General features: G+C 36.1%; 1 protein-coding gene across 4 annotated transcripts in view; it reads left to right on the top strand.

Moving 5' to 3' along the window:
• The window catches only part of ARFIP1 (ADP ribosylation factor interacting protein 1), a 131,654-nt gene that overhangs the window by 86,309 nt on the left and 31,208 nt on the right, over positions 1-14,137 (top strand). For 2 of the 4 annotated variants that reach the window (NM_001266175.1, XM_028847991.2), the window contains 2 exon segments: positions 3,834-3,929; positions 5,509-5,621. In NM_001266175.1, coding sequence (NP_001253104.1) covers positions 3,834-3,929; positions 5,509-5,621 — 209 coding nt within the window. 4 annotated transcript variants of the gene reach the window in all.

The raw sequence follows: 14,137 nt of genomic DNA on the forward strand, positions 1-14,137 counted from the left end.
AATCATGTCAATGTCTTAGTAGTCATTCTGAAGCATCGTGGCATTCTTATATCAGGGATAACTTTGAATTTGGAAGAACTGACTGAGTACCTAAAACTATGAGTGCTGAAAAATATAAAGCTTACTTTGCATAATTTGGTACCATTTTTTGACTAATCACCAATTCTAAAATTTAAATGTTGACATTGAATAAAAAACTAATTTCACTATTAACATGGCAACTGAATGATTTGTTTATACTATGCAATAGCCAGGCTCATTGTGATTATATTAGACGTCACTCAGCTTTTATGTATTAGACATGGCAATTGAATGATCTTAATTTTGCTCATTAAAATAATTTTTCTGATGTATCAGTAAGATTAAAATTTTTTTTTTTTTTTTTTTTTTTTTTTTTTTTTTTTTTTTGAGACAGTGTCTTACTCTGTTGCCCAGGCTTGAGTGCAGTGGCACGATCCTGGGTTGACATCATTCTCCTGCCTCAGCCTCCCGAGTAGCTGGGACTACAGGCGCCTGCCACTACGCCCGGCTAATTTTTTGTATTTTTTAATAGTAACGGGGTTTCACTGTGTTAGCCAGGATGGTCTCGATTTCCTGACCTCATGATCTGCCTGCCTCAGCCTCCCAGAGTGCTGGGATTACAGGCGTGAGCCACCACGCCTGGCCTAAATATTTTTAATGAAATTATTTAGCTGCCATTTTTACCCTTAATGTTATTGTATAATGGTATTATACAATAATTGAAATCAGTTGGCCATTATGAACTGGTATACATGAGCATTAAAATGCCCATCAGTTTCACTTGCTTATAGATAACGTCCTAATTCTTCCAATTGGAATAAGAAAATATATTTCATGATAATGGCAGTAATGTATGTCTCTCTGAACTGAGTGTATAAAACATTTAAAAATCCAAACTGTATTGTTGATCAGTGTATTAGGAAAATAATCATTCTGCTGCTATACTTAAATTAGTTAAGCATTTGTTGGAAAGTTGTGATTACTTTAAGATATATGTAGATAAATTGGAATGAACATGAGAAAGAATAACATACAATGATTACCATTTGGAAAACAGGTCTTACGAAAAAATCTTAAAGGAATTAGGACTGTGTTAGCTCTCTGGAAAGATGACTAAATGATAAATTATGACTATTTGCTTAAACAGTTAACAAGGAGAGTATTAACCATCTACTTTTTCATCTATCTAGTGCAGATTTAAAAGTTATACTTCAACTTAAAAACAACAAATATTGAAATCTGCCTAGCACCAAAGATGTTACAGAATCAGTAATAGTGGAAATCATGAATAAATCAAAACTCATAAGAGTTAAGTGTACTTTGTACCAGGGTTTTGTTTTAATGGGGGTATAAATCTTTGTACATATGTATTCATCTTCTAGATTTTTGTTGTTGAGATGCAATAGATTTAATTCCCCAAATTTAGCCAGTTAGTAACATCCTGTATTATTGAGAGATCCTATATTATTATTTATTTTTTAGTTGGTATTGGTGAATGATTTTGGTAACAGTTGTTTAAAAGCTTAAAGTATTAAAGATACAGAGAAGCGATAATTACCTTTGAAGGTAAATCAAAAAAGCTGAAGTCCCAGTTACAGCCACACTAGATTATTTGCTATTTTACTTTGGAGAGTTACATTTCATTTGTTATATATGTTATACACATCTCATGTAGTGCCATGGTTTATTTCTTATGCAAGATTAATAAACTGTAATAACTAGAACAATAGAGCTCCTATTTCTGGGGTCAAGACATGGAAGTGCGGTAGTCTTCTTTTATTTTACACTTTCTTATTTAGAATCCTTTATGCCTTTGACAATAGAGATACAGTCTTTGTTTAAAATGGTGATCGGACTGGATAACCTATTAAAATGCCTTCCAACTCAGCAAGTAACTTGTAGATTAGTGATTTCTGTATTGAATTTAATAATGGAGATATTATGGTGTTCAGAACATCTGAGTCTCTAATAAGAAACTATTTGAACCTCTCTAAGCTTCATTAATCTTACCGTTTAATGTGAGAGTTTAGTTGATTTCCATCATCCCTTCTGGTTTTAAATTTTATAATTTAACAAATTTAAAGAGACACATATCTCTCACTTTGAAAGTTAACAACAGTCTATTTAGTTTAGATCTATTGCGTGTTTGAATTTTAATGTGAGATCCAGTTCAAGTTAAGGTTTATTTTATACTGTTAGAACTCATGACTGTTTCTATATCAGAATTTAGTACAACTGGGATATGACCAATTATTACTAATAGTAAGTAAAGAAAGTAGACGTGTCTTTCTTATTAGGAAATTTAATTATGAACGTAATGCATTATATTTTTTCCAGAGAACTGGGGAAGAGTGTAGTTGAAATAAAAGTACATTATAGACATTAAAATATTCTCAGCTAAACATGGAAGGACTTTAATAATTTTTCAGTTTTAAAAATTTATTACTCCTTTTTTTTTGTTTAATGCTAGACATTAGCAACAATGTTGGGTAATCAGTGTTTCTTTCTTTTTTTCTTTTTTTTTTTAGTTGAGACAGGGTCTGGCTCTGTCACTTAGGTTGGAGTGCAATGGTGCGATCTCGGCTGACTGCAGCCTCCTCCTCCTGGGCTCAAGCAGTCCTTCTATCTCAACCTCTGAGTAGCTGGGACTACAGGCTTGTGCCACCATGCCCAGCAAGGTGGTGTTTTGCCATGTTGCCCAGGCTGGTCTTCAACTCCTGAGCTCAAGCAATCCACCTGCCTCTGCCTCCCAAAGTGCTGGGATTACAAGTATGAGACACAGCTCTCAGCCAGTAGTCAATATTTCTTACTTTGTAGATAATTAAGGCTCAGAGGTGTTTAGTAATTTGCCAGGGTGTTCCTGATATCATGTGGTAGATAGAGCCAGAATTTTAAACTCAGTGTTAGAATTTAAAACTTAGTTGTGTTTCATTCAAAAATGGTGTTGTTTCCTCTGGTTCTCAAACTTAATTGTGTTTGAGAATCATCTTGAGTGGCTTTTGCAAAAGATGCCTGTTTCAGTGAAAATCAGTAGATCTTGTTGAGTATCCCAGGTACGTTTGAAAAGCTCCAAAAGTGATTCTTATAATGTCAAAAAATACTCTATATCAGCACTTCTCAAATTTCAAAGTACATATAAATCACCTGGGGAAATCTTATGAAAATGCAGGCTTGGGTTTAGTAGGACTGGGGCAGGGACTGAGATTTTGCATTTCTAACAAGCATCCAGGCGAATTGCAGAAGGTCCCCTACGTCCACGTTATGAATAGCAATGAGACACACTATATGACATTTGGTTTATGATTTGAAATTTTTGGCTGCAATTCCTGTGAAGGCTATAATTCATTCACATTTCTTGTAAGAGATATGAAAGCATGTTTTAATATCCCTTACATGCCTTTGAATTTTTACTTGAAGAGCTTTTCCTTCATATATGAGAGTAGCAAGTTATGAAATATTTACCGAAGCTTTAAATCATGCAACTATGGGACTGTATTCACATTCTGTTAACTGATTTTGGAAATAGTAGAGTCCAGTTAAAATCCTGGTTAGATGTCATCTTACCAGATTTCATCATATAGTTACATATTTTGTTTAGTTTTGATAGTTTGATGAAAAGTTTATATAAAAAGTGAGCCTGGTAGCATACATTTATTATTAGTCCTTCCCTGAAAGAAAATAAATATATTAATTCCAATTTTTAATCCTAGTGTTTGAGTATTTTAAAGGAAATATCAGTAACCCTATATTCAAAATGTACAGTATGTGGAGGAGGAAAAGGATTTTCACAGTTAAAATGTCTACCTTTTCAGGTTCCCCAGCACCGCCACTGCCATCTGTTATGTCTCCTAGCAGGGTTGCAGCTAGTCGACTGGCTCAACAAGGAAGTGATTTAATTGTTCCTGCAGGTATTCACTGCACTGATTGGATAAAGCCCTTCTTGCTACTGCTGAAGCTACACTAATTTACTCAGTTTCATAATCACTTGCTTTATATTCTTAGGTGTGTGTTATTCTGACTTTTTTGGTGGCTGTCTTATTAACAATAAAGGAAATAATTTTTCTAACTGTATCCTATCTTTCTGGCTTTTCAGAATAATTAGGCTGTATCTCATAGCTGAAACTTAATCCGTTTTAAAATTAAAACATTATAAAATTTGATTTGCTTTAAAACATTCTTTCTTTGCTCTGGAATATGTAGGTTTACCATTTGATCCTAAACTCATCTTTGCAGCTCTGCCTTCTATTTTCAGTTAAAGGAAAAACAACCTTCAACAATTAGGTTGGTTGTTTTTAAGAATGGGTTAAGTGAAAAAGGTCTTGTCTTCTTACTTTTAGCTTTAACTTACAAATAGTTTGCAGATTGCAACACAATACTATTAATTTACCAATTATACCCAATGAAAAATACTTGGGAAAATCAATATCTTCACATTCAATTTGCTCTGCACTTTACTGTTACTGGACTATAAAAATGGGAGAGAAAATGAACTCCATGTTTCTTCTTATATGAAATGTTAACATTTATATTTTGTTTTATGAGAATTTTGTAAATTCTTAAATGTGTTCTATTTTATATACCATTCTTGTTCTTGGACTGGTAAAGCTATGGGAAAGATTGGTCTGGTTATAGGAATAGGTAAGAGAAGAAATTTTTGCCGATCCTAAGTTTTCTCTTTATTTCATTATTCTTTTTAAATTATTAGAAACTTTCCATCCCGAAACTGAAATGAAAAATATTTTGACTATGAAAAGTATTTTACTATTAAGAAGTATATAGTTGTAGAGTTGCTTTCATATCAAAAATTCTTAATTGTTGGAAGAGTACATTGTCAGGAATTTACACTGCTTCTTTATTCATTATGGCTCTTTTTGGTTTTCTTGCCTTTTTTGTGTGATGTTTTGAGAAAAAAGAGGTACAATGTAGATCTTGTTTCAACCCAGCCTTTCATACTAGTGATAACATATCTTTAATGACTATTTGAATTGAACAACTATATGAAATTTGAATTAATTTTTTCAAATTCTCCAAAATTATAGCAACATTCTATTGTTGTTGTAGTCTGCACATTACAATGAAAGATCACTGTGGGGAATACGTGTGGCCGTTTAGATTTTTATTGACCAAGATACTTCTTTTTTAGTGTCATTAGTGTATAAGATTAGTTGTGGAAATTTTATTTTTCTTAAAGTAAACCACAGCTTATATAGAAAATAAAGCTGATTGCGGCAGGTTTGTTTTTTGTTTGTTTGTTTAAAGAAGACAGATAAGTCACATGGCATTTGTGTTTAATGGACAGAAGTGTTGTTTAAGTAATTAGGAAACTATCCTCAGCAATTCCAGGAAGTTCTAGTTCTTTACTTTGTGGGAACCTTTTTTCTTTTTTTTAGATGCATAAGTATTTTAATTTGAACAATGTCAGGGTTTTGTTTTCTTTCCCTGCTTGTCTTCATCTGGATTGTGTTTTTATCTTTTGTTACCTTGCAGGTGGCCAGAGAACACAGACAAAAAGTGGACCAGTTATTCTAGCAGATGAAATTAAAAATCCTGCAATGGAAAAGTTAGAACTTGTTAGAAAATGGAGTCTAAACACCTATAAGGTTTGTAATTATTTAATGTTTCCACCCTAAATGGCTCTAAAAAATTTTTATTTATATGTTTATTCAAGTCATTATGTTGCAATTAAATGCATATAGAGAAGAGAAAATGCCATCTAAACATGGTAGAAATACAATTAGAAAATGAAGTATTCGTTTTATCATTGATCTTTGCATGTAATTTAAGAATTTAGTACAAAAGAGTAAAGCTATTAAAATGCTTATTAACTGATAATGTACATAATTGAAGACATGTCCTGCTTTGGAATTTATTTAGCTGCTACTATAGATATATTTGCTCCTTCCCCTCCTTTTGATACTTTATAGGAGCTGAAGGTCAAGAGAGGTATATTAGTTCCACAAAGTTTGAAATTCTCTGATTTTACTATAATAACTAAGCATTAACTATATGGGCAACACTGGATTGCAAGTGAGTTGTGTTTCTAAAGTTTGTTAACATTCTTACTTGCATTGCTTCAGAGTAATTGGTGATTATTTTTCTTACGCCCTCCATAAAACAAATAAGCAAATTATTTAACCCATATTGTATTTGATGTATTACAAACAGCTCAACCCCCAAATCCACTTAGTACCTTTTGAATTTTTACAGGGACAAGACTGTAGAATTCGTGGAATAGTTAGGATGAAAGCCCTAGCACTCAGGTTAGAGCATTAGCCACAATTCTCCCTATATTCGTGAACTGATTGTGGGTCTAGTGATTGGTAAGTTAGGAATTGTCTATATTTTATACCGAACAGGCCTTTCTTACATCTTCTCAATAGTAAAACAGAAGTGAATTTATTCTTTCAGTTAATGCCTTAAAAATATGATCTAGAAGTCTTCTTCAAAAGTATAGGTTTTCTTAAGATGGTAAAACCTCCCTGAAACATGTTACATGACTCTGTCCAAAAATTATTTAGCTCATGTCAGTGTAGAATCTGAGAAATCCCAATGGTAGTCTTCAAAAAGTGATGCCTGCTTAAACTAAACTCTTCTTCTAAAATATTCACAGATTTCTATTCCATCTTCTTGCTGATTCCACATAGCCAGTCAGTCATTAAGTCCTATGCATTCTGCCTTCTTAATATTCTTTCACCTTTTCCCCTGCTGTCAATCCCAGCCTTCACAGCCATAGTTCATATTTATTACTCTCACATTCCTGTAACAACTTCTTAACCAATTCTCTAAGATTACATGTTCCACCCTGCCTAATGTGGGTTCCCTCTTGCTTAAAATCCTTCAGTCAGTCCCCACTGTTTTTAGAGTGGCATAAATCTGACCTCTATCTACCTTTCCCACTTTGTCTCTGCCTCTTTTCTATCTATGGATCAAGTTATTCGTACCAAATTACCCAGAAACTTCCTAAACAATCTGTGCTTTCTCATACTTCTGTAACTTTGTTCATAAGGCCATATTTGCCTACTGCTTTGAATTCCCTTTCTAGCATGAAGCTAGACTGAGCAAGTTTAAGCTTTTTGTTCATTTGACCCTTCCTCTCATGTTGTTTACTTGATGTTTTCCTTCTTCGTTATCTATTTATTCCTATGTGTTTATGTATTATTATCTGTTTCTTATCTTGCATCTCTTATCTCTACAATAATCTGAGTTGAATCACTATTGAGATTCCATATTTATCTCATATTAATATGGCACATTTAGCCTATTAAAAATTTGTGCTAATGAAAATGACAACTCTTTAAAATGTTATACATATGGTATAATACTATGTGAAGGAGGCATTATTTTCTTTATATGTTTATTCAAGTCATTATGTTGCAATTAAATGCATATAGAGAAGAGAAAATGCCATCTAAACATTGTAGAAATACAATTAGAAAATGAAGTATTCGTTTTATCATTGATCTTTGCATGTAATTTAAGAATTTAGTACAAAATTCTTTTTTATTTATTTTTAAATGACAGTTTTTTTCAGTAGAACTTAACTTGAATATTTTAATCTAGGTCAAAAAAGAAAAAGAAAGTATCTGACTTACATGATTCTATGGAGTTAATAGTCCAGTGTGTCCAGGCCGACATATTCCGCTCAACCAAAAAAAGTTCATAGTGTAATGACCTTATGGGATCTACATGACTCTCTGTGTTCTTACTGCTTTTTGGGCTTCTCGGCTCAAATTTTAGCTAATGTTGGGCATTCACTGTCATTTGTATAATGCTTCAAATACTGATTTTGATTTGGTTGACTTAAGACTGTGCTTGTTGTCCATTTTACTGTTTGTTGTTTGTGTAGATAGGGTCTCACTCTGTCACCCAGGCTCAAGTGCAGTTGTATGATCATGGCTCACTGCAGCTGTAACCACCTGGACCTAAGTGATCCTCTCACCTCAGCCTCCTGAGCAGCTCGGACTATAGGCAGGCATCACCACTCCTGGCTAATTTCTTATTTTTTGTAGAGACGGAGTCTCCCTGTGTTGCTCAGGCCGGTCTCGAACTCCTGGGTTCAAGCAGTCCTCCCACCTCAGCCTCCCAAAGTGCAGGGATTTGCAGGTGTTGAGCCACCACGCCCGGCCCTTTTTTACTCTCGAATAACTTCATTCTGGCTGTGTCTTTGGTCCTCTCCTTCATGCTTTCTACCTGTAATTTCTTCTGTTTCTATTCTCTAACAAATGTTTTAATGCTTTTCCGCAAGGGAATATTTAGCACTTCATCTATTGGTTGTTAATTTTGGTCCCAAGACCAACATGGTGATTCAAAGCAAATATGTAATAGGAGCAATTTTAGGTTTAGACATTGAACCTATCTTCTTAAATATTATTTTAATCTACCTGATTTTATTCACAAAATTTGAATCCAAAATCTATTTCTTACTTATTTTCATCTACAGAAATAGTTGAAATAATAAACTGTGGTTTATGTTTTTTATTTTTATTTTTCCTAGTCTAGAATAGAGTGCTTTTTGAAGTTTGTCTTTAAAAAAAAAGAAGAAGAAGAATCATATCAGTTTCAGCATTCAGAGCTATTTGGCATCTTTCCCAAACTTTTTTCTTAATGTTTAAGGATTTGCCATTATCATTCACACACTTATCAAGTTAACGTTTGATGTGTTTAAACCAGTATCTTTTAAACTTTCATGCCTGTTTTTCCTGTCATATTGCCTCATTCATTTATTGGTTGACCTCCTTCCCCTGTTCATTTTCCTTTTATGCTACCTTCTCTGTCCCTTACCTTAATAATCCTTGTTGTATTTGTTAGTTGTTGCCATAAGTTTCTTCTTTTGCTTGTCCTTAAATATCTTTATTCTCTTTTTTGGCACTGCAGAAGAGCTCTTGGTGCTACTTGATATGGTTTGGCTGTGTCCCCACCCAAATCTCAACTTGAATTGTATCTCCCAGAATTCCCATGAGTTGTGGGAGGGACCTAGGGGGAGGTAATGGAATCATGGGAGCAAGTCTTTCCCATGCTATTCTCGTGATAGTGAATAAGTCTTACAAGATCTGATGGGTTTATCAGGGGTTTCTGCTTTTGCTTCTTTCTCATTTTCTCTTGCTGCCACCATATAAGAAGTACCTTTCACCTCCTGCCATGATTCTGAGGCCTCCCCAGCCATGTGGAACTGTAATTCCAAGTAAACCTCTTTTTATTCCCAGTCTCAGGTCTGTCTGTATCAGCAGTGTGAAAACCAACTAATACAGTAAATTGGTACCAGGAGTAAGATGTTGCTGAAAAAATACCCGGAAATGTGGAAGTGACTTTGGAACTGGGTAACAGGCAGAGATTGGAACAGTTTGAAAGGCTCAGAAGAAGACAGGAAAATGTGGGAATGTTTGAAACTTCCTAGAGACTTGTTAAATGGCTTTGCCCAAAATGTTAATCGCAATATGGACAATAAAATCCAGGCTGAAGAACTTATTGGGAACTGGAGCAAAGGTGACTCCTGTTACATTTTAGCAAAGAGACTGGTGGCATTTTGCCCCTACCCTAGAGATTTGTGGAACCTTGAACTTCAGAGAGATGATTTACGGTATCTGGCAGAAGAAATATCTAAATTTCTTTCTTTCTTTTTTTTTTTTTTTTGAGACAGAGTCTTGCTCTGTCGCCCAGGCTGGAGTGTGGTGGCACAATCTCAGTTCACTGCAGGCTCTGCCTCCTGGGTTCACGTCTGGCAGAAGAAATTTCTAAGCAGCAAAGCATTCAAGTAGTGACTTGGGTACTGTTAAAGGCATTCAGTTTTATAAGGGAAACAGAGCATAAAAGTTTGGAGAATTTGCAGCCTGACTATGCAGTAGAAAAGAAAAATCCATTTTTGGGGAGAAATTCAAGCCAGCTGCAGAAATTTGCATAAGTAGCAAGGATCCTAATGTTAATTGCCAAGACGATGGGGAACATGTCTTCACGCCATGTCAGAGACCTTCACGGCAGCCCCCTTCCATCACAGACCCAGAGGCCCAAGAGGAAAAAGTGGTTTCATGGGCCAGGCCCAGGGTCCCTGTGCTGTATACAGCCTAGGGACTTAATGCCCTGTGTTCCAGCCGCTCCAGCCATGGCTGAAAGGGGCCATTGTAGAGCTTGGGTTTCAGAGGGTGGAAGCACCAAGCCTTGGCAGCTTTCACATGATGTTGAGCCTGCGGGTGCACAGAAGTCAGAAATTGAGGTTTGGGAACCTCTGCCTAGATTTCAGAAGAGATATGGAAACGCCTGGATGCCCAGGCAAAAGTTTGCTACAGGGGTGGGGCCCTCATGGAGAACCTCTGCTAGGGCAGTATGGAAGGGAATTGTGGGATCAGAGTCCCCCCACAGAGTCCCTACTGGGGCACTGCCTAGTGAAGCTGTGAGAAGAGGGCCACCATCCTGCAGACCCCTGAATGGTAGATCCACCAACAGCTTGCACCATGTACCTGGAAAAGCCTCAGACATTCAGTGCCCGCCCATGAGAGCAGCTGGGAGGAAGGCTGTACCCTGAAAAGGCACAGGGGTGGAGCTGCCCAAGACCATGGGCACCCACCTCCTGCATCAGCGTGACCTGGATGTGAGACCTGGAGATCATTTTGGAGCTTTAAAATTTGACTGCCCTGGTGGATTTTGGACTACATGGGCCCTATAACCCCTCTGTTTTGGCCAATTTCTCCCATTTAGAATGGCTGTATTTACCCAATACCTGTACCCCCATTAGGAAGTAACTAGCTTGCTTTTGATTTTTACAGACTCATGTGCGGAAGGGACTTGCCTTGTCTCAGATGAGACTTTGGACTGTGGACTTTTGGGTTAATGCTGAAATGAGTTAAGACTTTGGGGGACTGTTGGGAAGGCATGGTTGGTTTTGAAATGTGTGGACTTGAGATTTGAAGGGACCAGGGGCAGAATGATATGGTTTGGCCGTGTCCCCACCCAAATCTCAACTTGAATTGTATCTCCCAGAATTGCCGTGTGTTGTGGGAGGGACCCAGGGAGAGGTAATTGAATCATAGGGGCCAGTCTTGCCTGTGCTATTCTTGTGATAGTGAATAAGTCTCACGAGATCTGATAGGTTTATTAGGGGTTTCCAATTTTGCTTCTTTCTCATTTTCTCTTGCCGCCAGCATGTAAGAAGTGCCTTTTGCCTCTCGCTATGATTCTGAGGCCTCCCAGCCATGTGAAACTCTAAGTCCAATTAAACTTTTTAGTCCCAGTCTTAGGTATGTCTTTATCAGCAGCGTGAAAATGGACTAATACACTACTTAAATACTCAGAGTACACAGTTGACTGTTGCATAAATTCATAAACCAGTATAATGCTGATACGGTATTTTGTACACTATCACTGTATTTCACCCATGCTCCCCCAAGTAGAGAATCAACATAGGTCAGTAATTTACTTTAGCTTCCTTTTGCCTCTTCAGTTTAGCATCATTTGTCCTATTCTTCAAAATGACTTTTTCATTCATATGGAAAACTGAATAGGACCACCAGCTCATTGTAAGTGATCTCCATTTTCAGGGACTCTGAGGAAGGTTAAAGAATTTAGATTCTTAATTCTCCTCTGTTTTAAACTTGCTTTATAATATATACTGATCTCCAATATTACTTTTTATTTCAGTATATACTAGAAAGCAATTTAAATAAAAATCCACTGTAGAGATCATCTAAGACACTTCCTCTAGGATCCTGATGAGTTGGGAAATGGGTAGCAACTTTATATCTTCTCACTACAACTTTCTTTACAAAGCTTCCTTTAGGGAATCTGTAGTACTCTCATTTCCAGATTCTTTAGGTTTTACTGAAGAGTGTAGAATTATCAAATTGGAATATATGTAAATCTAGTTTTACAACTTCTTTCAAGTGTCCAGTTTACCTTAATTTGCCTTGTAATCAGTATCATCTTACTCTTCCCACTGCTGTGGCTTCCTGGAAACAAAAAACATTTCCTCATTAATTTTTCACCTCTATGCCTGCTTATAACTGTTATTTCTGTGGGGAAAAAAAGGCCACTCAGACAGCAGTGAATACATTTCTCTCACTGTGCTAAGAAACAATGCTCCTTCAATTAATTCTGACTTAATGGATTATTATATCTAGGTTGCTGTGAAAGTACCACATGCTTTGGCTTGTGGATAGAGTAAATGTCTCTGATAATATTGCATAGGGAAAACCCTGGTGTGGAAGAAAAATATGGGAATAAGTGACCTATCTATCTCCTTTATCTTGTTAAAATTTCAGGCATTATTTTTTGCTGATGGTTTTCTTGTTAAAATCACATACTCAGTTCAACCTTTCTCTTGTGATTTTCATTTCCTAGAAGTGTTTGTACGTTTTCCACAGTAATACTTTTATCCCCTTCCATGGTTTTGGTCTCTCACCTGTCCTGTTATTTGTGGTTAAGAATTTCTCTACTTTTAAAAAATAAAACTCTTTTGTAAAAAGAAAAAAAAAGTTATAAGGATCCTTAGTTGATGAGAATAGAAAATGTGTTGGGAAGTAGAAAAATATGTGAGCAGATTTGTGTATATTGACAAGAAAAAGTCTCAAGATTATTTTGTTCATAGAAAAGAAATACTCAGGGTATTATATATAGCATAATCTCATGTTTACTCTAAAAATATATATATGAGATTATATACGTTTAAAGGAAAGTCTAGTATACCTATCAGACTGTTAATAGTAGTTTTCTGCTATTCAGTGTGATTAAAGGAAGAGGAAATTCACCTCTTATTTCATACATTATTTTAATTTTTACCACAGACATTAATTCTGTAACCAGAACTTTGAAGAACATGATAAAGAGCAAGTTTTAAAAACTGTAGTACTGGCCAGGTGCGGTGGTTCATGCCTGTAATCCCAACACTTTGGGAGGCCAAGAGGGGCAGATCATCTGAGGTCAGGAGTTTGAGACCAGCCTGACCAACATGGAGAAGCCCTGTCTCTACTAAAAATACAAAATTAGCCATGTGTGGTGTTGCATGCCTGTAATCCCAGCTACTCGGGAGGCTGATGCAGAAGAATCACTTGAACCTGGGAGGTGGAGATTGTGGTGAGCTGAGATTGTGCCATTGCACTGCAGCCTGGGAAACAGGAGCGAAACTCCATCTCAAAAAACAACAACAACAGCAACAACAAAATTGTAGTATTTATTTACTACTTTTTAAGAATATTTCTGATAACATTTAATGATGAGGTATATATTAATGCCCCAGTTATTCTTAAAATGTATTATTGAATGAAGTTGAGAGTAAAACATTAATACTAGAAAACTTATTTCCATGTGTTCTGAAATTAGATACTTTTTAAAAATTACAGGTTTCTAGGCTGGGCACAACGGCTCACGCCTGTAATCCCACTTCGGGAGGCCAAGGCAGGTGGATCAGTTGAGCCCAGGAGTTTGAGACCAGCCTAGCCAACATGGCAAAACCCCATCTCTACTAAAAATACAAAAAATTAGCTGGGCTTGGTGGTGCACACCTGTAATCTCAGCTACCTAGGAGGCCGACACATGAGAATCACTTGAACCTGGGAAGTGGAGGTTGTGATGAGCCAAAATCGGACCACTGCACTTCATCCAGCCTGGGCAACAGAGCGAGACTCCATCTCAGACAAAAAAAAATACATATATATATATATAGGTTTCTGTATTATTATTTCTGGGGCAGAATATAATAACATAATATAATACCACACTGTCTGAGTAACAGTAACTCAGTAGTTTCTCTCTCTCCCTCTTTTCCCCTTCCTTTCTTTCCTTCCTCCCTTCCTCTTTCTTTATTCCTCATTCGTACACACACATATATATCTATAGAAGTCATTTAAGGGGGAAGATAGAAGTAAAAGAACATTTGAAAGCGATAAGAGAGTAGTATTTTGGTGTTCTTATTATTCCTATATTAACAGTCTATATTAGTCTTAATGCCAAATATCTCTGTTTTAGATAATCTACCCAAATGTACTAAACTTGCAAAATAATTATGTGAGAGTTCTTATGGCAGTATATAAGTTTGCTAGATATGTCTTTAAACTTCCTTTGATTAGTAATAATTATTAGACACGTCTGGTGAATTTACTTTCTGGGTCCTGATCAACTAAGGGAGCTGACA

The sequence above is a fragment of the Macaca mulatta genome, chromosome 5 (genome assembly GCF_049350105.2).
Source record: "Macaca mulatta isolate MMU2019108-1 chromosome 5, T2T-MMU8v2.0, whole genome shotgun sequence".
NCBI classification, from domain to species: Eukaryota; Metazoa; Chordata; class Mammalia; order Primates; family Cercopithecidae; genus Macaca; species Macaca mulatta.